The 24,839-nt window shown below is 40.0% G+C and overlaps 3 protein-coding genes across 3 annotated transcripts; 2 read left to right on the top strand and 1 right to left on the bottom strand.

The window, feature by feature from the left end:
- Nucleotides 1–866: 866 nt before the first annotated feature.
- Nucleotides 867–7,989, bottom strand: ctso (cathepsin O). Its single transcript, XM_079167932.1, has 8 exons — nucleotides 7,733–7,989; nucleotides 6,451–6,556; nucleotides 6,177–6,301; nucleotides 3,828–3,995; nucleotides 3,302–3,423; nucleotides 2,185–2,348; nucleotides 1,227–1,319; nucleotides 867–1,113 (listed from the first exon to the last, which is right to left on the bottom strand). Exons 1-8 carry the CDS (start codon nucleotides 7,928–7,930, stop codon nucleotides 1,079–1,081), a joined length of 1,011 nt encoding a protein of 336 aa, XP_079024058.1. The 5' UTR covers nucleotides 7,931–7,989; the 3' UTR covers nucleotides 867–1,078.
- Nucleotides 7,990–10,524: 2,535 nt separating this feature from the next.
- Nucleotides 10,525–16,197, top strand: asb5a (ankyrin repeat and SOCS box containing 5a). The gene is made up of 7 exons (XM_079168120.1): nucleotides 10,525–10,868; nucleotides 12,269–12,348; nucleotides 13,338–13,445; nucleotides 13,695–13,845; nucleotides 14,130–14,264; nucleotides 15,260–15,451; nucleotides 15,640–16,197. The coding sequence occupies exons 1-7, from the start codon at nucleotides 10,664–10,666 to the stop codon at nucleotides 15,765–15,767; spliced, it is 999 nt and encodes a 332-aa protein (XP_079024246.1). The 5' UTR covers nucleotides 10,525–10,663; the 3' UTR covers nucleotides 15,768–16,197.
- Nucleotides 16,198–16,975: 778 nt separating this feature from the next.
- Nucleotides 16,976–19,304, top strand: spata4 (spermatogenesis associated 4; the record flags this gene model as incomplete). The annotated part of the gene is made up of 6 exons (XM_079167554.1): nucleotides 16,976–17,076; nucleotides 17,438–17,567; nucleotides 17,897–18,015; nucleotides 18,632–18,852; nucleotides 18,942–19,046; nucleotides 19,210–19,304. The coding sequence occupies 6 exons, from the start codon at nucleotides 16,976–16,978 to the stop codon at nucleotides 19,302–19,304; spliced, it is 771 nt and encodes a 256-aa protein (XP_079023680.1).
- Between the last annotated feature and the right edge of the window lie 5,535 nt (nucleotides 19,305–24,839).

Below are 24,839 nucleotides of genomic sequence, written 5' to 3'. Positions count from 1 at the left end.
GGGCAGGTGGCATGTTTGGAGCATCTTAATTTGGTGGGGCGGGGGTTCCAGTGGGGGAAAAAAGATGTTGGAGTGAAATCTGGCACAGGGTGGGGTCATTTGTCACGGTTGACAGAACACCCACAAATCTATGATGGAGAGACATTTGATACCGCGGTGTTATTATTGTTTGGGATTTCTAGAACGTCTAGATCCAGAATTTGAATATTGGGATTGAAAATGTATATACAGAGAAAATGTGTCGACATCAATGTGGAGCAATGTCACAAATACATATTTTTCATCTCTTTGTGACGGCCAAATTAGACTATTTTACTCTAATCTCTAATCTCGACCGGTGAAAAGTATAGCAGATGGCTCCTTGATAAAAATTTGCTCAGATGTTTTCTCAACACAATTATGTAAATTGACTGTGACTGACCTGAAAGCAAATGGATCAGTGAGAGCAGTGATCAAACCGGTGGCTATGATGGGTTTTAACAAACGCATTATCTTTCATGTCAGCATGGAGAAAACGTCCGAGAGGGAGCAATTTCCGACTATTGATACGAGGATACATGAAATTATAATAAACCTCTGTGTTATCAATCAATGCCAACATCTAAAATAGAACAATCTGCAGCTCGTAAATGTAAAACACAAACTATATAATTTGTACATAATGTTAATAATGTCTTTTGTATAGTATGCTATGTTGTGTTACATTCATTTTGTTGTGTATTTATGCAGTGACCGATCTCTGTATAGATACATGTACTAGCCATATCACTCAAAACATGTATCTAATCATTTTTGTACTGTGCTTTTATCTTATTATTATTGTTGTGCAGTGTTGTGCTCAGGTATGAGACGACAATTATCAGCAAATAAAGTCATTTATTTTCTTTTACTGATGTAAAATGTTGACATTTCAATAAAATTTGTTGACATTTCAATAAAATAAATATTTAAAGTGAGACTTTAAGGCAAACAGATGACTGGCAGATGATTTTGGCAGCGGTGAACACACACACACACACACACACACACACACACACACACACACACACAAACAATGACAGAGATACACACGATCTTGTCAAAGGAAAACTGCTGCCACAGAATCGGCAATACCTGGGAAGAGAAAAACCGGAGGATGTGGTATTAATCCCTGAGGGCACAGCGGGGACAGCAACACAGAGACGCCATACTAAAAGGAGATGACACGAGGCAAAGATCATACTTACCACAAAGGTTTCCACCGATTTTTAGATAAACATAACCCTCATTCCCCCATGTGGTTCCCCAAGAGTTCTGCACAATCCAATATGGAATAGCCCCTAAAATAGACAAACGTGTTTTAAGATTAAATTATTTACAGGGCAGAGGAGCATTGAGCGCATGTGTGTGTGTACTGCAGCTGCAACCACTTTAGACTGTTACATAATCACCGATATCCTCGTGTAATACCCGCAAAACACAAGTGTGTGTGAAATAATTGATGTGAAGAAATATCAAATACCGATGTGTGTGAACAATGTCAGGAAATACACTGAGAGGTAGCTGTGATGATGTTCTGAAAACTGCTGTTAAAATAACATGGCTTGTTAAATTCAACATGTTTCCCACTGGCACAAAGCTTTAACAGGTAACTGAATAATCGGAACCTCTATACTTAGAAATCGTGTGCACACAAGAAGGACAAACACGAGTCCAAAGGTTGTGTTTTTCATAAACCTACAGAAACATTTAACCAAAGGTCACGATATAATGAAATCGTTTCAATGCAGTTCTACTAGTAAGGCAAGTCACTACAATACTGATGAAATTACAAAACAAACCTTGATTGTTCAACATATATTTTACTTGATTTAAAATATTGTAATTTTGGGGGGTCAGTAATAAACTAAACATCTTGTTGAAATAGGTTTCGCTCCATCTCCTTTTGTTTTAGCAATTAATTAAGGAGGATTAGACAGTCCGCTCTGTTGCAGCAGCAATTTGTGATTAGACTGGAATTATTTATTTTTTTAAATCTAAAAATCTTGCATAGCGCAGATTTAAATTACTTTCACAGACCCTCGGGGTGTCAAAACTTTCTTGACCTAAAAAAGGTAAATGTTAGCAGAAGTGAAATATAAAATCCCAGCTGTCATTCGTGGATTATGATTCACTCTCATGACAGTGTGTAGTGACCGCATGTACCAACGGTGTTGTATCCAACAACCAGCACGGCATGGTTAGACCAATGGCTGGAGCAGTGGTGCTGGATGATTCCACCCAGGTAATCCTGCCAGCTGACAGCATCCACGACAGCAGCCAAGGGACCGCGCTCCACCAGATGACCCATCATCGCCTCCTCTTGGCCACTGAGGAGGAATAGCGGAACATTTGACTCTTGAGGCAGCGAGGCTGGGCCCTGTGATTTCTCTGGATTATCATGTGTTCTATTATAGTTAGAGTCACAGGGTTGCAAAATCAAAATACACTCCCTCAAGCAACAATGACTTTAGTTCAATGTTTTACTGGACCTTGTGTTTTCAGCATGTCATCTCTCTCCACCCCTCTGATTCATAAAACTGGTATTTTCCTCATTCTCCCTGTTGACATGTGCAGGCACTTTCTATTCAGCAGTGAAGGTCTGGCGTAAGAAGCCCCTTGACCCGTGTGTCTTCTCTCTGAACAATTCAAGCAGCTCGGTGTACTCAACGGTTCAGTACTCCGACCCTTCTGAAGGCGGGGGCAACATTTCATACTAGGATCAGCGGATTGTGGAGATAAAGAGATCTTATAGTTGCATGACATTGACATTGAGGTTTGAAAACAACCATGCTGTACTATAAGGTTATGTTCAAAAAACAAATATCATTAGACTTCCAAATGTTATAAATAAAACATCCAATAGAAGTTGTATGTCAGGAGAGAAACTATAAAAAAAACGTTTTTTTAATTCTAACTAATTATTAAAACGTCATCAACTCTTCACAGCAGACCCTGACCCTTGATATCATAGCAGTGCAACACAAACAGATGCATGAGTGAGAGTCACGATCCTGTTCAATATTAAATAAAGAAGGTCTGATTCACTTTAACTCACGCTAACTCTGGGCCAGTCATTGTGACCGGAGTAAAGAACCTCTGTGCTACTGAAGCAATCCGTGCCTGTGTTGACACAGTAAACACTGAGGTCTGTCATTGCGCAGGACTAACTCACCTCACCTCTGGTCTGTCCTTGGTACTTTATGAAAAAAACACATTCAAATCCATGTGATGCTAGCCAAATATAGCGCGATAACTGAGGGGGGGAAAAAAAACCTTTTACCTGAAGTCATGTACAATGAAGTTCTTCACAGCAACACCACCATGCGACTGAGAGAAAAAATGGCAGATTCCCGTCTTGGCCTTGTAGGGATACTCTGACTGAGGCACCAATTTCACTCTGGTCTAGAAAGAAAATAGTTTGTCTCTGTCAGTGTGTTAAATGAATGCAAAATATCCATTCATCTTGTTTATGAAAGATCCTGGCACAGGCAGTTTTCTAATTTATGTCTGACAAGAGACAGCGATCTTATTTTGCCTCCTGCCTCTACATATCTCTCTAATTAAAATACATGACAATATTACCTGATTCCTAGCTAAAGCTAAATGTGCATATCTTCCCTCAGGTCTCCTCTTTCATAAACAGGCCCGTAGGGAGGACACACGTATTCATTAAATCTCTTGTGTGTGTATGTGAAGTATTGGGAGTTCATCCTGTTTGTACTCGCTGTAAACCATTTCGGAAGCTTCTGTTAAAGACCTGAAAACTTGTTTAAAAGGCCTGAAATTATGTAAAAAGATCAACATACTTGCTTTAACCAATTCAGGGCCTGGACCGTGGAGCCTCCGCTGCAGCCGTCATTTCGGAAGGAGCAGTCCAGAACCTGCTGCACACTGAGCAGCTCCAGCTGCGAGCCTCCAATAGCATGGACGGACTGTGTGGCACCAACCACGCTAAACGCCCAACAACTCCCACACTGCAACGGTAAAATGACAGTGATCAGGAAAAACAAAAGGAAAAGATGAGGAACCAAACACTATAGAATACAAGACACATGTTCTGATAGCCAGATGAAAGAAATTATCATTTTGCTTATCCCATCAACAGAGAGGCTAAAGACTTGGTTTATGTTGAATGAGGTTTCCTGCAATTTATGCAATCTCTGCTGTCCTAAACCAGTGTTGTAATGCATCTTTTAAAAGACATCCATATCAGGCTAACACAATGGTGGCCAAAGCACTGACTAAACATGATTACAGTTGGAACCACATCCAGAAGACAGGAATCTACAGGGAGCGTGGATGCTGTTGGTCTCGCTGAGGTGAGACGATCTGGCCAGTCTGAGTTTGTTTTCTGCTGCCATCTGCTGACTGAAACACCTCAGGTAGGCTGCGCCTTGAGGGAAATGTTCATTCCTGAATCAGATAATGTATTGAGCTTTAAAGTCGGAGGATCATTTGAGATGTTTTTCGATTGCAAAAGTTTGCTCTTACACAACATATATCATGCAGATGACTGTGTTTTCCTGGAACCAGTCAAACATACAGTATTTCATTATGTAAGCTGTAGAACATTTGCACAGGCAATCTCATTCTCCAAACAGCATCAGACTCTGCACAGTTCACTTGCTCAGCATTCATTCCCACAAATGTGATGAAAACCTGAGCTCTCCGTGTAAGAATCCAATATGCTGTTGCTCAATATGGTTTCCATGGCTTTACAATCAATACTGAAACCAAAATCAGTCATTATTGCTCGCACTGGAGATAAGTATGCGCTGAGTGTACAAAATATTAGGACCATCTGCTCGCTCCTTTAAAGTGACGAAATGCACTCGAGTCATAAAAGTGGAATCAAGATAAGGGAAAACTGAATCAAGAAGAATTTACGAGATGTAAGTGGTTTGATATTTTGTGTCTTTGCGCACCGTACTGCATTTTATTTTCTGTTTATGCATCTACAATTTGTATTTGTTGTAGTAACTCAGCCCAGGTAGGTCTACAGACAGGACACTGCAGCAGATTGGTGGTAAACCTTGCCTGAATTCAAGAAAAAAATAAATATATGTTGGTGGTGCAGGATGTTTTCTGTATGGGCTGTGTCTCTCCCCCGGGACAACCGTTTCGCAGTGAAAATATCATCCCTAACGGCAAGTTGACCGACTAAAGAGATAAAGGAAAGTGAACCTTCAGCGAGGATGAGCTACAGCTCCATCTCACTTAAAGTCACACTTAATGGTCGAGTTTGTCCTTTGACCATTTTTAAAGCGCCCGTCCACTCAAATATGCGCCTCGCTTATTGTTACTCCACTTGGGTGTTTGACCTTCACTGTGCAGAATGATGCATGTCCTACACTGACATAGGATGGCTGTTTCCAAATCAATGTGCCGAGGAGGGAACGTTTTTCCGGGCTCACCTTAAATCTGTGGGCGATGTGCTCGTCCAATCATGATTCTGTGATATCATAACAGGTTTGGAAGCCAATCGTGTTGTGTGATGTGAAATATCGAAGCCTACAGTACGCGTACATAGAGATTGGACTTTTCAGTGAAGTAAGAGACATCATGTGTCCAGTACTTAAACTTTTAAAATGAGCAATGTTTTTTTTCTATTCATAGATGCTGGATTTTTTTTAATCAGGTAGATCATATAAAAAAGATTTTCTAAATATGTAATTTTCTTAGGTATGCCTGTCATCGTGACTCATTTTGTTGGACGATATATTGTCCCATTAATAACTGCTATAAACAATATTATTGTTATATTAAAACCATTTTACGCCACTTATATAATGATAATTAAATAGCATAATAAAAGCACACACCTTTTCAAAGAACACTGCACTTTTACATTTTAAAGATATTCAAATTATCATTCCATGTTAAGTATTTTTATGTCTTAAAATATGTCTGAAGGGGATCTTAAATAAATGGATATTTGTCAAGACAGCTCAGGCTTGAAATTATGTCTCCATTTTGACTGTATCATTTCTGAGGCCTACTGTAGGCTCCCTGAGATTTGGGTCGTCTATTACTCACCTGTTATGACATCATCTAAAAAAAATGGCATTCGTTAGTTGTAACGTAAACCCGACTGTGTACCTACAGTACATCCCTACCTATATAGCACATCTATCATCCATCTGTGTCAACCTTACTGCTTCCTGGTTCTGGACCGGTGCCACCACTGCTTTGTCCCTCCAGTCAAATTTGGCCGGGAGTCCCTCTGTCTTCAGTCCAGAGAAGAGCGGAGCTCCGTCTGCGCTTGCTCGCAGGTAGAGATCTGTGGATGACGGAAACAGTTCAAAGTCATTCCTGGATACAAATATGCACGTGAACTACGACTGTGCAGATTCTGCCCAGTCGCTCAGCACATTTAAAACAATCAGCTGGACGGATACAAACTACATTTCACTTGATCACTCAGCCTACCTCTGAATTCCTGCTGTGAGAGGTCAGAGAACCGGTTAACGCCATACTTGGCAGACTGCGGTACTGTGGAGAAAGCGTTCAGGTACGCGTGCCGCTTTGCAGCATCCTGCAATAACACACGGCTCGGATTAGGTGGGATCATGTGCAAAATGCAGGCAACTCGAGGCAAAATGAGTTGTTTAAGTAAAATTTCTTGCATAAAACAACAGTGAAAAGTAGATGAAAAACTGAAAGGACTAGAGCTGATTTGTTTGTTTTTTACTTTTTCTTAATAACACAACATGAGTGAGTCTGAAATAAGAGATCCCGCAGATTAAAATATAATAAAATAAATCATTCCCCCAATTCAATCAGCTACGGTATTGACATACTGCTTTAATAATAATAATAATCTAATTATATAGTACTTGTAAAATGAGTTTACTGTATTAGCCAGCTAGTACACTTAACTTAAACTAATGCAGTCTAATACAGCAAGGGACCACCTTTATAAATGAGGTTTGAAGCCTCTCAGTATAACACACAATACAATGCAACAGCACCTCAAACTAACAGCCTTCAAAATCACCTTGAAATTGAATCAATACCTCTTTAGAACAGTTCCAACAACAACCACTGAACACTGTAACCTTCATAAGGAGAGGATTCATTTCATTACATGCTCTAGTTTGACCTAGCTGTACCTAATAAACTGATAACCGGGTCTAAAGCACTCTGAAAGGGGAACATTTCAGTTAAAGATTTACTTTTAAAACTATAACGTTTGCTGAACACAGTAGCCACTAGTGTCAATTATTACACTGGCCAATAGTAAAACCTTATATCACAGTAGCACAAATACAGTTACGCAAAATGCCAATGACCTCACTAAACAATCCTCACGAACACATGTCATCGTCTTATCTTTACAATATGTGACTAAGGTCTCTTTACATAAGCACTCTCACTTCAAGTAGATTTTACTCTTGGTGCTTCTGTAGACCTGCACTTTTCAGGTTATTGTCTTTGATGACTTTAACTTGTAATGGAGTATTAAACTGAGTTAATTGAGTTCTACTTCCATCGTCATTTATTTCACATTAACCTACAATGAAATTGTATTTTCTACCAAAATAAAAATACATTTCCTCATTTGCATAAGTGGGCGACGTCTGTTGTGACGTATGCAGGCCGTTTGTTTTCAGCCGTGTTGAAGAGTGTGTGTGTGTGCGTGTGTGTGTGTGTACAAAGTAACGAGTGACAACAGTTTCTCTGCACGTCTCTGTCTCGCTCTTAACGTTACCTGAAAATGCAGACGACGACGGTTAAATTCCTCGCCGTTGACTGCATACGTGCGGTGGAACTGCTCTCTGAATGAGTCGAAATCAACTGCAGAGCCATTAAACTGAGTCTCATCCGAGCGCACGTTGTGACAGCAGAGAGGAGAGACGAGTGTGGAAACGGCCGCTATAAGTACTAGATACGGATGGCCGCCCCTCATTTGACAAAGCGATGTCGGTTGAACACATTCAGTGATCGAAAGGGGAAGTTGATACAAAAGTCATATTAGCGGAAAAGGTGAGGTTTAATGTAAAGCGCATGCGCAGCGTTTAGAGGCGCTTCCTGGAGAGGTCAGAAGCACTGGGAGGGGGAAAAGTGATCACAAAAGTGATCCTAAAAGTGATCTAAATTGTTTCCTCCTTTAATCATCTGTAGAAACGGGTACTTTTTTCGTTGCTTATTTTAAGTGTTTGTTGTTGTAATAATCATTTCGGCACCACGACCTCATGTTCTAAAAAGGAATAAAGTCAATAAAGTTTCCATCCAGGTGATTTTAAATTCCTCCATGCACATTAGTGTCATGTCCTTTTAGCTATAGAAATGTATTTTAATTGGCACTTTCGTCAGGATTGCCTATAATATCGCTGTTTGGAGCATGTGGAAAAAGACATATTGTTCATAACCACCCAGCTGCTACAACCTGTGACATTAGTCATGGCACTCTTCACCCCTTGGGAGTGGGATGTTTGCTTTTAGATTATTGTTTTAAATACGGGTGTGAAACATACCGTAATATGATTTACAATGAGTTGGGGATACTGGAGTGAAATGGACTATATATTCTGATTATTGACTTGAATACTGGAGTAATACAGACCATATATTATGATTTTTAAGGTGTTGGGGACACTGGAGTCAAACAGACTATTAAAGCAAATCTGATTATTGAGTTGTCAGGAGCTTGTCTTGTCTCCGTGTTTTAGCCTTGTCTTGTTTATTCTGTAATGTTATGGTTGTGATGGCTGCGTTCTATCTCTATGTTCTGTGTACGCCAATGAAATCAGCAATTTCAACCTTATTGAATTTGCTGATGGGGTGGCTTTAGTGGGCCTTTTTATTCAAAAATGATGATGTCCCGGACTATTTTGCTCAGGTTTCCAAACTAGAACAATGATGCAAGTCCAGCTCGTATCTAATTCGCGCTGGAAAAACAAAAGGAACTCATTCTAAATAAAGCAGATGCATCATCACTGACACTGTGTGACCAAACTGTGGAGACTGTCAACTGTTTTAATCTGGGTACACACATAGATGACAACTGTGGATTTGATATGCAAGGAAGTAAGTCAGAGAGTTAGATTAGGAGACTGAAGGGGTTTGGGGTATGTCGGCCTGATCCTTCGCTTATATATTTGTCTGGTATCGGCACATGACTTTAGTTATCAAAAACAAGCTGACCAGGATTGTTAAAGCAGTAGGGATGATAGTGGGCTGTCAACAAAAGCCATGATGACCTCTACATCACAACTGTACACAGGAAAGCCCTGTCAATCATTAATGACAAAACACATCCAAAATACATTTAAAAAAAAGACATGAGTAGGATATTTGGACACTTTATTTATTAAGGGAATGGGATCATTTGTACATTTAATTATAGCTATACAACAAAATAAGCACTTTGGATACATGTTGACTTTGGCAATTCAAATTAACATGGTTATTCATTTATGATATATATTGGATGCTGTTTATTGAATATATTGTAATTACAGTGCAATGTTTATTTATTTGATCTTCACCGACGTGGCTTACACCTCAAGGATGGAATTGTTGGACTTCCCTTTGATTGAGTTTTGATATTAAACTAACAGAAATGAGCTGACTGGCCTCAAGGGTGATTTAGATTGGTCTATTTACCGATGGTTCAACTGTCTACTGAAGATTAAGAATAAGCATTGCAGTATCCAATAAACAGCATCCAATTGTGTGTCATAAATATGAAAAATAACCAACATCTAAATCTATCCAAAGTGCTTAAACTGTTGTGTATAGACATCATTTAATGTACAAAATGATCCTGTTCCCATAGCATGTGTCCAAATGTCTCACTCATTTCATCCTTGATGACAGGGCTTTGTTATGTACAGCTGTGCTGCAGAAGTCATCTATTGGCATAGTGCTGGAGATAAAACACAGCCATCGTAACCATAACATTACAGAATAAACAGGAGAAGACTAAAACACACATACAGACCAGACAAACTCCTGACACCTGAATAATCACAAGATTCAGTGTCCCTGACTAACTGCAAATCGTCTTGGTCGACTTAACCAAGGTTGTAGCTATAGACATTATATGAACATACATATACAGGAACAATACAACTTGTTTCATCACCTGTTCCACAGATGAAACAAAAAATGAAGGAACTTGGAACGATTATCCTGGCGAAACCTTTTTTTCCTCCTGTTCTTAAATCATAAGAATAACTTAGTTAAAAGATAAAATGTGCTTTAAACTTAAAGATTGGGTTCATTTCAATTGATTTTTTTCGAATATATTTTTTCCCTAATATATCCTGATTTAAATACTACCATTATTTGAAATTAATGCAAATATTCATTAAAATAATCATTTAATGTATCCATAATTAAATATTAGTTCAAATGTATGCAATTAATGTCATATTTGCATCCGGAACCGTTTCCACTGTGTGTAACCCCCCCCTCACACACACACACACACACACACACACACACACACATTGTACATTAACATTGGAGTATTTGCTCTCAGGCACAGTAGCAGCTGCAGGGCATTTTTTCCAGCCTGGACCAGCCAAACAGTCAGCACACTGGGAGAAAAAGCAGACTACTCTTGTGCTTTTTGGAGTGGTATCTGATCCTGCCTTCACCATAACTAAAGCCCCTCTGTAACGTGTCGGAGGAAATGTCAGACCCAACAGAGGAACTCTCCAATAAGACCTTCGTGGCCCGGTTGTCCAATGTTTACCTCAGCATCTTGGCACTGTTCTGCTTTAAGCTCTTTGTTAAGATCTCTCTCAACTTGCTGACACACTTCTACATTGTCCGCGGGAACCGCAAAGAGGCTGCCAGGATATCAGCAGAGTTCTATGATTATGGTCAAAAACACAGTAAGTACTCTGCGGGAAAAAAACTGAAAAACCTGAAAGGGTTGTTGTTGTTTTCAAGGTGGTTTATTTGTTTCGCAAACTGCATAATTCTGAGCATATAGATTTGTGTGCTAAAGGCACATTTGGTGTAAAATGTAACAACAATACAACTGTGTACACTACACACCAAGGCGTATAAGGTCATAGGCAGAATAGAATAATATTTAAATTCAACTTGTAGTACTCCCCGCTCACACACAACCGCACACACTCAATTTCCGTGTTTACAAATGAGCTATGGTCGCATTGCTGATCCAAATAGTATAAGAGACATTCATTATATTCCCATTAATGCACACTGTGGATATGAATGACTTTTATTTCATCAGCTTAATGACTACTTATGAATCCTGAACTGTACATTCAATATTAAACGAAGACACTGTCGGCTGGCAGCTCTTTTTCTCTAATGTATTAATAGAACACAGTCATGATACCCCGCTCCTCACGCCCCCGCCCCCATCCTGCCCTAGTTTCCATTCCCAGCTATGCAGTGCACCCTTTCACACTCAGACAGCAACCAAAACAACACTCCACACTCTCAGGGACAGGCAGTTCGGAGGCACATTCTGGGGGAAGAGGGACACGACGACAACATAATCTATATCTATCATTTAAAGTGGACCTACTCCATGGAATACTAATCAGCTAAGCTTAGTGTATTAGTCACAGTCCTGTAGATATGGTCTTCCTTGCTCTAAGAAATCTGTTTGATGTCCGTAGCTGGTTCTTTTATACCCGCATTTCAAATTAATATCAGTCAAGGAAAATAGGTTGCGTGAATAAAATAGCTTAAGATTTATAGAAAAGATTAGATCTGTTATTATTTAAATTATGATTAAAATGAGAGAGATGACAATGGTGATGACAACGTGTGGAATGCATTGACTCAAGTGTGCTTTATCAGACTTTTTGCCAAAATCAAATGTCCACAGCAAATTCCTCAAGGTTCTATAAGGTGTTATGTGAATGGAGTGTTAATATGCTGAGTTATACTGGACTTCAAGCATCATTAGTCACATAATAATAAGATGGCCCATTCATTAACTCTTGGAACATGACAATGATAAACATATCAAGATGATGGATATATATACAGTATGTATATATATATATATATATATATATATATATATATTTGTGGTTTGGATTTCATTAAGCAGCCATGATTGGCTAAACAATAAAGGAATTATGATATAAAACATGATGAACCAACAAGACTTGAGAAAACAAAAATCTAAGTCCATCAAATAATTTCATAAAGACATAAAATCTGAATTATTTTCATGGTACACACGTGATGCTTAGTTATATTCATATAACATCAAGAGAGTATTTTACTGTACTTATTCTTACTGCAGGATCCTGGGCGGACCGCTCACCCCTCCACGATGCAGCGAGTCAGGGCCGCCTCCTGGCCTTGAGGACCCTTATTTTACAGGTAAAGAGAACACAAGCACAAAGTTTGCCCTCAGGGCGTTCTGATCTGAACCCAAGTCTTGATATTTTACCGAACCGAACTAAGTAGGTTTGTTGCTTCAACTTAAGGAGATTTCTGGCAGAAGGCAAACTTCTCCCATGTGCAGAACTCAATCCCTGGGAGAGTTATGTGCTTCCTCTCATCTGTACACATGGGCACATGGGGTCTGATGTAACTGTCCCTTGTGCAATTACATTTGTATCAGTGCCTTTGTAGACTCCTGGATTAGATGTTAAAGAAAAAGGTTTGAATGAAAGTATGTAGGCAGGGTTATCTGGGAATCTGTCGGTCTCCACCTCTATTACCTCTCAAGACTTGATGTTGTGTAAGCTTACAATACCATAACTTGACATCTTAGTATAACAGCACTAATATAGTTTGTTTTAAGTAAATACACACAGCACAGAATAACCATAATATATAGTATTCCATAACCATAATATATAGTATTCTATAACCATAATATACAGTATCCGAGGGCGTCGACAAAGTTGCTGGTTAATGCCAAACTGCCAAACTGATGAATGGCAGACTGGGAGAGTTTTCTCTGTCACTTGCATTTTCAGCTGCTCACAGATTAAGCAGTGCACTACAGGAGCGAAAGACATTTCAGCCACAAAGCCAACAATGCCTTGTTCTTAACACAGACAAGCTCATGACAAAGCTGTGATAGCATTACAGTATTTTTGCAGAGTGATTTACTAGCTCTTAACCAGACTTCTATTGGCTCTGCGCTTTGATTAGCAAGCTTATTAATCGCTATTGTTCAGATGTGACTGTACAGTGTAGTTTGGTAATTACTGACAACTGAGGAATGGGTCTGGTTTAGGAAAGAAGATAAGCTATTGTTCTTGCAATTACTGGTGTCCACCAATAGAGGCTGACAAAGGTCATGTGTTAATGCACCGTATGACGTCTTAATATCTGTGGCTGTTTGATTCGGTTTCCAGGGTCACAGTGTGAATGTTCTGACTATAGACCATGTGACACCCCTTCACGAGGCCTGTGTCGGAGACCATGTCGCTTGTGCCAGAGCTCTCATTGATGCTGGAGCAAATGTAAGTCACGTATTGTCCTTTTGACGTTGCCACGCAGCACAGGTCAAATGTCATTTCCATGGCCGGGAGAATCTGGGTAGAAGTAGCAGATGAGCAACGCTGTTCTTCTTCTACAGTCACTGCAGAGCTATTAAGTTCTTGCTCCCCTTCAACTGTTCCCCCCCCCCCCCCCCCCAGGCTGTTGCTATGAGTCAACTTGCATGGTTAAACAAGGCCTAAAAATAACAAGTTAAGAGAATGCTTTTGCAGGTCAATGCTTCTACAATTGATGGAGTCACCCCTCTGTTCAACGCCTGTACAGTGGGCAGTGTGGTATGCACTGAAATTCTTTTGGAAAATGGAGCAAACCCCCAGAGCCTTGTATACCATCCATCACCAATCCATGAAGCTACGAGCAAAGGTACCTTGTGACTAAATATTTTGCATTGTGACGGAATGCATCCACTGATATACCAGGTGGTTTTCTATTGACAGACACTACATGTCTGTTTTTAATTTATAAAATGAACCAATACATAACTCCAGAGCTTTCAACCTGTATTTGTGTCCTTTGCTGTGCTATTAAACCTGCACTGTGAAAAACAGCTTGAGAAATAAATCTCAACACGACCCGAGCAGACAGCTTGGAGAGTTATCTCGCATTGTCACTAACTGATTACTGTCTCCATGCTCCATTACTTCCAGGTCATTACGGTTGTGTGGAGGCTCTGGTGACTTGGGGGGCAGATGTGGACATGGACATTCCTCACCTGGGCACAGCGCTCTATACGGCCTGCGTCTGCCAAGAGCTGGAGTGTGCCAGGAAACTCCTGCGGGAAGGTCAGCTCGCAGCACAGTGTGGATCTCTGCATCTCCATACAGACAGGCACACTTCCTGTATGAAACAAACACACACACACAGATGCACAAGCACATTTGTTGTTCATAGAAATGGAGAATAAGTACATGAACACATATACGCACATGTGGATTTTAAAAAGCCTGTAAAAGAAATAAAGCATTTAGACTCTGACAGACAGAAAAACTCTTCATTCAAACAGAGTTATATAATTATTTAGGGTGAGCAGTTCTTTAAAAAAAAAATGTGTTTGGCCTTATGTTGATTTACTTTCATTATTCATGATGAAGCACCTAATTGCAGCTGACAGGCATTTCCCGCACAGCAGCAACAAAACAGCTTTATTATTTGTCAGTTATGTGAGTCATCAAGGCAGTGGTAAACTCCAGCGAGAGTTGTTGGTCTGTCAGCTTTTCTTCACACTGCTAAACATTTCTTTCTAGAGATCGTATAAGGACAATTCAATCAGAGTAAGAAAAAATATATATTTCTTTTAGAGGAAACTGGTTCGAGTTATTAGCATGATTTCATGGATTGACTGACTGTATAGTTAACAATATAAACTATCTTTCTAGATATATATATACTGTATATATTATATTTTTCTGAAACTGGCCTCACCAATAGAGACATACTACATGTTTCAATTTGAGTAAGGAGCAGCACAGCAGTTCCATGTAGCCCATAGCTGACGGATCACATATTAAAGCATTTTGTATGCTCATGCTGCTGGCTACCTTTGATTGAAAGTAACACATTCACATTCATTCTCTCAGGGCGGTTGAAAGTAATTTCTGGGAAATATAAGAAAGTGTTATGTAGAGGGCAACAGGGGAAGGCAGTTACATTGAAATATGAAATAGGAATATACAGTCACAGAGTAACTGCTGGATTTCAATGATATCCAACGGACGACATTGAAGCTTTTCCATCTGAACTTTGTCTAGAATGGATAATCATGTTGTCCTCCATGCAGGTGCAAGTGTACAGAAAGGCAAATACCTGGATTCACCCTTACATGCAGCTGCAGAAAAAGACTGCACAGCTGTAGTGAAGCTGCTGCTGGACTTTGGCGCAGACATTAATGCCAGGAACACAGAGTTTCAGAGGCCAGTAGATGTGGCTCCACCCAGCAGCCTAACAGAGGGGTTCCTACTGATATATGAAGGTATACAAGAACACTTGTTACTTGTTTTTGTAAGGCACTACAGACCTATGTTTGCTTGTATTTTGTCTTTGTTGTATTTATTTCTGTGTTTGAACCACTTCATCAACAGATATAAAGTAGTATTACTCTCCTTTTATCTGTAGTCTATACATTAGGACCAGCTCATATAATGTTTCATTGCCTCATAGTTACACCACGACGGCTGAGCCAGCTGTGCCGTCAGTGCATCAGGAGCTGCGTCGGCCGTGACAGACTCCACCTTCTCTCCCACCTTCCCCTGCCCAACAGGCTAAGGAACTACCTGCAGTACCAATGACAGACAGAACAACCAATCTGCAGGCCTAAATGGGACTTACAGAAATAAGCCTTTGTCAACAAGAGCTAATCAACTCCTTGAAGTCTTCCTTCCTTCAATTGTGGCTACCAGTCAATTAAGTGACTCAGTAGCCGCTGAGTATCTGGCAGTACCAAGCTATTACTATTGTGAACCTGGATGAATGTAAAGCAGGGGGTTTCTAAAACAAGTTCATGGCTTAGCCTTCCCTGGATAAATTGTGGTTGAAAGATATAATAAATACAATATTATTTGCAATGCAGGTTTGCCGTAGTTAGAAGCCTTAATAGTTGCAATAGCTACCAAAGAGTGGTGCACTTTGAAAACGTTGATATTGTCATATAAATGCAGTACAATATACAGTATGTGGACGTGTACTCATAGTTTTGCATTTGATATATAATGTATTGCGCACGACTATATGATTAAAATTGTTTTGAAACATGGTGCATTCCAAAATATGTTGTATTGCCGGCTGTGTGCGCTTATGTTGGGCTTAGAGGTGCAGTGGGTGAATTATTAACACAAACATTTTTTTTTAAACAAAATAGTTGACATGTGTTTAACTTGGATTACAGAGCACTGACAACTGGAGGCAGCTGACTTCATTGTTAAGTCCCTCATGGAAAATATGAGGGAGTGGAACAGCACCAGAGAGCGGAGCAGGAAGAGTTGTTAGTGCTAATGCCGCAGTGAAATAAAGCTCCAAGAACACTATGAACAAAACCATATGAATTAAGTAGCAATATGAAATCAGATTTCATAATCTTGAGCTGAATTTCCAAATCTTGTCTCGCATTTGCTTCACAATGTCTTGGTATTATTACGTGACTGATACCACTGTGCATTTCACAATGTCTTATTCTTCAACTTAAATATGTTCAAAATGATTTATCGGAATTTCTCCGTAAAGTTCGTTGTTAATGCAACATCATCCGAGGGGCAGTGGACCGTGACCGCTGTCTGCGTGCAGACACGACACACCTCTCTGACACGTGGCCCACGTGGCCGGTGTGTCGTGTCGCTGCCATGGTAATGTAAACAAAGACGGTCCAGCGCGTCGCATACAGACCGGCTGCAGCGGCACCTCGTAGAGGAAACTGGTCGAGTTATTAGCATGATTTCACTGACTGACCGATAGTTAACAGTACAAACACCATCCTTCTAGACACCATCAGGCTCAGAGCAGCATGTCTTTTGCGCAGTCTCCCAAAAAGACAGGGCTGCCGAGAGAAGTCGTGAAATGGCTGCAAAGCCTGGACTTGTCCTTTTATCCGAAGAATGTGCGCAGGTAAAGAATGAAACTAACCTCATCTAGCGTTACGATATTACGCTATATTATACAATTCCCAGTGAGCAAAAAAAAAAAGATTTGCAGGTCAATGTCCAAACTTTAAAAACGGTATAAATGTAGTTGTAACGTCAGTTTTTACAGTTCTTGGTCACATTTAACGTGAAGTTAACGAAGCTAGAACGTTATAGGTTGGCGTTCACCGTTGTTTTAATAGGATTCAGCCAACGTGCTAGCTATAGTTGACTATTTAACCTTAATACTATGTGATCATAGATCAGTGCCAAGACAGCAAAGTGTTCAAATAGGATTTCACTGTTCGAGTAAATCTCAGTTTGTTCTCCCTGCTTTTTATTTCCAGAGATTTGTCCAATGGTTACCTTGTGGCAGAGATATTGTCTCTTTATTACCCCCAAGACTTTCTGGTGCATTCGTGTGACAAAGGATCATCACTCTCTGCCAAACAGAGGAACTGGAGCCAGATAGAGAAGGTAAGAGGAGGAGGAAACCTCAAAGTAATAATGAGCTGGGAAGAGACGTCTCTTTGTTCACTGTGGTTGGCTTGTGGTTTAGATGTGGTTTAATTTCCCATGATGTAGAGTACCGACTTGGCATGATTCAAAATGACTTTTAGGCGTCTAACACAAATGTTGTGATGTAGCTCAACCTACCAGCACACAACACAACTCTTTAAACGTCAAATCACTTCACAACTATACTGAAGACCCATTGTGTTTTACCTGCATTTACTTGAGGGTTCCGAAAAAGGAAGTTCTTATTTTGAGTCAGATGATGACCAACATTTTTGTTATTGTCCCAGTTTTTACAGAAGCAGAATCTGCACTTGATGAAAGAGATAATTGATGGAAGCATTCACTCTAAACCAGGAGCAGCTGAACTGTTGGTGCAGGAGGTTTACACTATTTTAACTAACCGGAGGTGAGTGTCGATTGGGAGCGGGGTTTGAAAATGAACACAGTTTGAGGCCGATCCTTTCTGACAGATAGGAGGTTTGTGTGACACCTTGGAGTTTAGAACAATTAACTGTTTTGTTTTGCATACTTTTTACAGTTTAGTTAGATTTTGGTGTGTCAGTGTTATTGGCTCACATGTTTCCCAGTGTTGCAGTCATTCTTGAGATCTTACTGTTAATTAAACATTGCTGAATTGTTTAGCGTATGTACCCCTCAGGAATGTGTTTAACGTAACTACACATCAAACTATACAATAATATGTGTAATCGTCAGGGAACACTGACATTGCTATTACAACTTATACACATTACTGCTTGTTTCATCTGAAAACAAAAGGATGCTCATACTGTACAGTGGCTTTTGCTGGCTCATGGGGATATTTCCACAACAATATGTGGGCAAAGAGAAAAAAACATCCACTAAACCGCTTCTAGTGCACTTGAGTCCAACTAAACACAGCTGAAGAGGATGCTCAGTTGGCATACAGCACAGTTGCTCAGTGTATAAATGATATTCCCGAAACACGAATATAACAGAATCCTGGAGGTATTCCAATACTAATCTTTTTAACTCCTTCTCAGCATCAGAGATGTTCAGGGCCTAGAGTCAGACTTCACTGACCAAGAGTACCAGGAGCTTCTACCCACACTGGCCCGCTCCACAGCCTCCAAGGCCATCAAGAACAACCTGAGGATAACAGAGATGATGGCGGAGAGCGACATCAGCACAAACCAGAGGAAGGCACAAGTCATCCTCCACAGGCACCTGGAGCACCAGGCAGCAGATAGGGTCCTCAACCCAGGTGTGCTTTCAGGCTTATTGTAGGGGCAAAAATTCTATTCTATTATTATAACTGTTCTCCTTTGAACAATTTCTTTGGCTTGGTGACAGGACGTTTTAAAGTGAAGCCTAATCTGTGTCGGCTGGCAGCCAAAAACCCTGTGCCGTCCAGCCGCGGTGATGAGTGCTCTGCTTCATCTAGAGACGCTACATCCAGTAAGTGTTGAGTCATATATTCTCTTGCAGCAATAATCAGCAGAGCATATTCATGGGTGTAACACTTACATATGCTTTGGTGGCAAATTGTGACTGATGTTTTTGTTTTGAGACATAGTAATGCCTAACCAATCAATCGATTGTCCAATTTCTTCTGCTTTAGAGTTCTGCTCCTCTTCAACACGGAGTGGAGCGGCTGTTCCCTTTAAGGAGATAAAGGTGCACCAGCCTGTCAGACACTCCCTGGTTAACTATTAAACAAAATGCATGGAGATTTATGCGCTGTAATTGTGTTGTGTGTGTGTCACTTGATGTAGTGATAGGTTTTTCACAATTATTCAAATAATAGCCCATTAAACTGTTATGCATTAAAGCAAGTATCATTTGTTTTGAAAGACAGAAGACGTCACTGTCTGTTATGGCTTATGTAATGTTGTGGTGCGTCTGCCATCATGTTTGGGGCGATGTCTGTTTGTACCAGTAGATGGCAGCATTGAGTCACGAGCAGAGCTCTCCTCGATGGTAGACTGAAATCCACTGCTGTAGGTGTACCATTGACAAAAAGAGGATATAAATCAGTGTATGCTGCAGACATTGACTGGCCTTACCGTTCACTATAAGGCTATTCCTGAGTTCCTTCACCCATGACTGAACATGCATCTTGCCTTCGTTACCGTTACTGAGGCATCAGATCGTCTTCTCAATCTGCATTCTAAGAAATTCTGATCAGCCGCCTTCCAAATGCTGGTTAAACTATGCTGTATACGATGTACAGTTTTTTACCTGACTGGCAAGGGGAACCATTTATATTCACTGTGGTAGGAAGCACTTCATGTAAGTGATAACTGATTCCTAAAATTGGCTTGCTAGATTTGGGGAACATTGAGTCCCTGTGACATGAAACCCTGACAGCTTTGTTTCTGTCTTGTTCGTCATTAACAGTTCCAGATTTCCTTGCCCTTTTAGTCATTGTGAGGAGAGTAATTCTACTCGTGGTTTGGTGGTTAATGATTTTTTTCAGGGGCGCAACGAACAATATTAATGTATGCAAGATGCATTTATCTTTGAGGACAATCAAGTTAACTTTTCGGCTGCTTAAATTAAGCTTGAATTGTGTTGTTTTATACTTTTTTTTGGTTCCCTTTTAAAAAGGCAAACAAATCTACAGATGGGGATAAACAAACACAAATCAGCTGTATTTAATTTACTATGAAACAACTGGAGAATTGTTTTATTCCCGATATGTGGTCCTTACTCGGCTGGTGCTGGTCAACCGGCATTAACAGATTTGTCTAATGGTGTAGTATTAAACTCTGTCACTAATTTGCTTCATTGTTACTGCTGGTGCCACATTAAACACTGTGAACATATCAGTAATTAATCATGTATAAACCAACTGTACAATGTACAGTTATTACCTGACAGGCGAGGGACACCATTTGATCTAACCTGCATAGTGTATAACTGAGTAGTGCTATGGACTTTATTGAATTGTCCTTTTACTGTATAGTTTCAAACCAATATTAAGCCACACTGAATTTTTGAGTATGCATCCATGGTAATCCTGCAAAACAAATGGTGTTATCGTCTCCATTGTGTGCGCATTTCTACATACTTAGTGGAGAACATTTAGTGTTTTTGGTGCCAAAGCCACTCAGATTCACTTTGAGATTGAGATCACTCAGTTGGCCCCAAATCTCCAAGCCCTCGTGGATGGATGCTCAGCGTACAGCACAATTGAGCTGTGAAGCTAGTGAAAAACGGATGACAGGATGATAAGTGTTTCTGGCTGACTGCCTGGCTTCTCATGTGGTCTAAGAGCCTGGGCTTTCAATAGAGAGATGGGGCAATGCTGTAACGATATGATCTCCACAGTCTCAACAGACTATTAGCTATAGATGACCGTGAGATTTATTGTATTAGACACCAGAATTACAGACTCTTAAAACTGTTGTTCATCATTTGGGTCAACTGCAAAACCAAACAATTACAACAGCTGATGCTAATCGCTAAAGAAAATGTTGTAACATGGCACATTTAAAAAAAAATCTATTTATCAACCATTTAAGGAGAGTAGGAGTGGTTATCTGACATTTGAACACCAGCCTCTAATATATCTCATGGTCTCTTTGAAAGCAGGCCATCCTTTTTCCACGGTAGTCAATGGCTGGTAAAGCCTCTTTCCCTGCCTGCCTCAGTGGAGCTGTAAAACCTGACCTCCTTAATCTTTCAGTGTCTTCTGATTTCCCTCAGCTTGACTGGGCGTGAACACACATCAGCACTTAAGACGAAGAGCGCTGTCGCCTGTTGATTTCTGCAGGGCGCTGGGAGATGAGCATCGGAATTTGGGTTTTCAGTGTTGAGCCTCACATTTAGCTGCATTGGTTTGTACTGAAAGTCCAGTGAGGTACAACTAGAATCGGCAGCAAGTGATACGATAGAAATGCAAAATAACAAATGAAGAGTATCCTTACGGAATAGAGTCCCAGATACATGCTTTTTACAATGCAATAAATTACCGTTAACACTAAGAATAAGATTAGCTGCTTTACATAATAAGCACCGGCCAGGGTTACAGGGTGATGCTTATATTTATTCTACATCTACACACCTCTCTCCTACTGAACAATATCTAGGTCCTGGTTGCTATGGCAACTAGCAAGCCCCATACTGGAGAGCGACCAGGAGACATTAATAAGCTTACTGTGAGCTTCTTTGGCTCGTTCTGTTGGTCATGAGTGCACAGGCAACGGGGCTGTAGGATTTCAAGCAGCACACGCATGCATACACAAAAAAAAATATGCACGCACATTCGGTCAAAACGGAAAAAAAACACTAAAACGATAACATTTGTGATTTTGTGACGGGCAACTGACGTTAGGAAAAGGGAGGATGCCTAAAATGCCCCAAGAAAGTGTTTCACCATCTGCCGATTTTTCCTACCGGCATCATGGTGCCCACAGTGTGAAGGAAGCTCTAGCGGCGAAGGCGAGGGGATGCAGCAGGGGGAGGGTCAGTGCCTTGTTGGAAACACAGACAGTAACATGACTAGCCAGGGAGAAGGGGGGGGGGGGGGGGGGGGGGGGGGGGGGGAGATTGTAAGTCTTTGTAAGCTAAGGATTCCCCTAGAAAAAAAAGACCCTCCCCCATTCCCCCACAGCAGATATCCCACCCCTATTAACAAAAGCCACGGTAAGCTAGTATGTGGCCATGTTATCCAGGCCAAGGGTGGGGCACATTGTGTGTCTGAAATGTGCTTATATATATGTATATGTATATATATACATATACATTTTTTTTCCAGTAGCCACTAATGAACTGCTTTTATTCATGCATATATTTTCAATTTAGTGATAATACATTACTCACCAACAAGCTGCTGGCCCCTGGAGACTAAAGCTAATTAGGAGCAAATTAGTTTTTTTTTTTACGTGCCACATGCAAACAATACAATTTAAAGAAATTTTAAAGCATTATTCATTAGATTGGAATTCAATTCACTTCCTTCGCTGACAGACTTCATTTGATTCCTGCTATTTACACATTTTAAAATATAATATGTATCCCACATATTTAAATAGCAACAATCAAAATGAAAGACTTACTATTTACAGTGCACCAAGAGAACACAGTAGACTTGTAATTAAGTTTCTAAATATTAAAATTGATAACTGCCAAAGGGAAACAAATGAACAACTGATCCAGTAAGCCCAACACGTTTCAGCAACATAGGTTACTAAACGGATGAGTATTGGAGCTTAAATACTCTGCACGGTGAAAGCAAGATACCACAATAACCTTTGAATGCTAGAACACTGCCCCACTCTCCCTCTCCTAGTATTAGACTCACAATAGAAAGGGCAATGACAACAGGAAGGTACGTTAAAGTAAAAATACAACATAAGGCAAAGGCAAAATATCTCTCAAAAGCCAGAGAAGAAAATGTCTTTTACTCATAACAACACAGTGTATTTTTTTAAGTGACCTAGTTAGTAATATCTATAATAAATAAATAAATAATAAAGATATTTATATGATATTAACATTACACATCTGACACTGCATTCATAACAAGAAAATGTTAATTAAAGTTTGCACTGTTAGCACCGTTAGCTAGCGAGCCGTCGCCATGTTGAGAGCCGTTGAGAGGCCATAGATATGCTACCAATCTCAACACCTTTAAAACGGTTTTGACCTTTTTACTTAGTAAATTGAGAACTTCAGGACACTACAAACCACAGGACAGGACCATATAAACCATATAAACCATATAAACCATATAAACGCGTCTGCATTAACATAGACGTCGCAATCCCTCGAGCCATGCTATCAGCAGGGCTAATAAAAAGCTATGTTGCTAAATCAAATAACAAAAGAGAAGGTACTTAGTGGACACAGGAGGTTAGACCATTTGGTTGGACAATATGCTACTACGGAAGGCTAATTTAATTATTAATTAAAGATGTTGCATTAAGTAATCAAACATTTATAAAGCATTACATTTTAACATCAATAAATCATTACATTAATGTTGGAGCATTAGCATAATTACCACAAACAAATAATCAAGATGATGGTGTGTTTCCTCCTAATTAAGCTGTTAGTGTTCCTTTAATCAGGGCAGACATACTATAGGCTCCACTGCTGAGGAAAGATAACTTTCATTATGTTCCTGCACCACTAAAGCTATAAATTGCCACCATCCATTACGTTATTTGACAATTGGGGTCTGGTAGGTCAAACCATCACTCTAAAAGTAATTCACCTGTTCAAAATGGGTCGTCTTTCCGTGCACCAGACTATCCCTGCATTGTTTAAAAACTATAACTAAGCCAATGTGGCTACTTATATCATTCTCTTCTTGACTGCTTTCCAGTTCTCTGCTGTGGCAGAAGCTCAATTTCCCCACAGGGATCATTAAAATTTAATCTAATCCACCTGTCTGATCATCCATCCATACGCCCATCTGTCTGTACTTCAAGTCAAGTCAGATGCTATTTATCCAGCACAGTTCATCCCACAGAAGCTTAATGTACCTCAATGATCTTTCAATTATTCCTCTGGGCCTCCCAATCCGCTCTCCACCCCTCGATTCATCAATATATTTGTCATGTTGTGTAGCTTAGGCCTTGGTCTTTATCAGTGGAAGGTATCAGCCACCTTGTGTGAGATCACCAAACCAAATTCCGACTGACGTTGAAGTGGAAATGAAGTATAAAATCTTGAGTTAATAGTTTTGTATCTATTTAATTAAATGATAACTTGTGCATTTGTTGCTATACTGCCACACTGCTTCATACTCAAGACGTTTGCACAACCTTCTCAGATACATGCTATTGTTTTCAACATGGAAGTCTTCTTGTTCAGTGTAGAAACATTGTCATACATTTGACCGATGACCAAATGCATATCTCCCAAAATTTACATTTTTGGTGGAATTAGGAAAAGATGCAAATCTTTGGCCGTCCAAAGAGTTACATAAGAGCATGAGATGTAAAACCTCAACCCAGAGTAGACCACATAATCCTTGAGTGAGAATTAAAATCACCAAAAATAAGCAACAACGTGCATATGCAGTGTCTGTCTACACATATTGTATGTATTTACATGATAGGAATCCAATGACACATCCTTGGTGATCGTATAATTGAATCTGTATGACTAATAAGATTAGGAGAATCCCATTTCAAAATCAGATCCCCCCCCCTCCTCCCTTATTTAAGGAGAGGTTGAGTTAATGCAGTAGAGTCACGGCCAGGGGGGGCGACGGGCTTAACCATTCTGTCTGAGAAC

The sequence above is a fragment of the Pholis gunnellus genome (assembly GCF_910591455.1).
Source record: "Pholis gunnellus genome assembly, chromosome: 10".
Lineage (NCBI taxonomy): Eukaryota > Metazoa > Chordata > Actinopteri > Perciformes > Pholidae > Pholis > Pholis gunnellus.
This window is presented reverse-complemented; position numbering and strand designations above follow the sequence as displayed.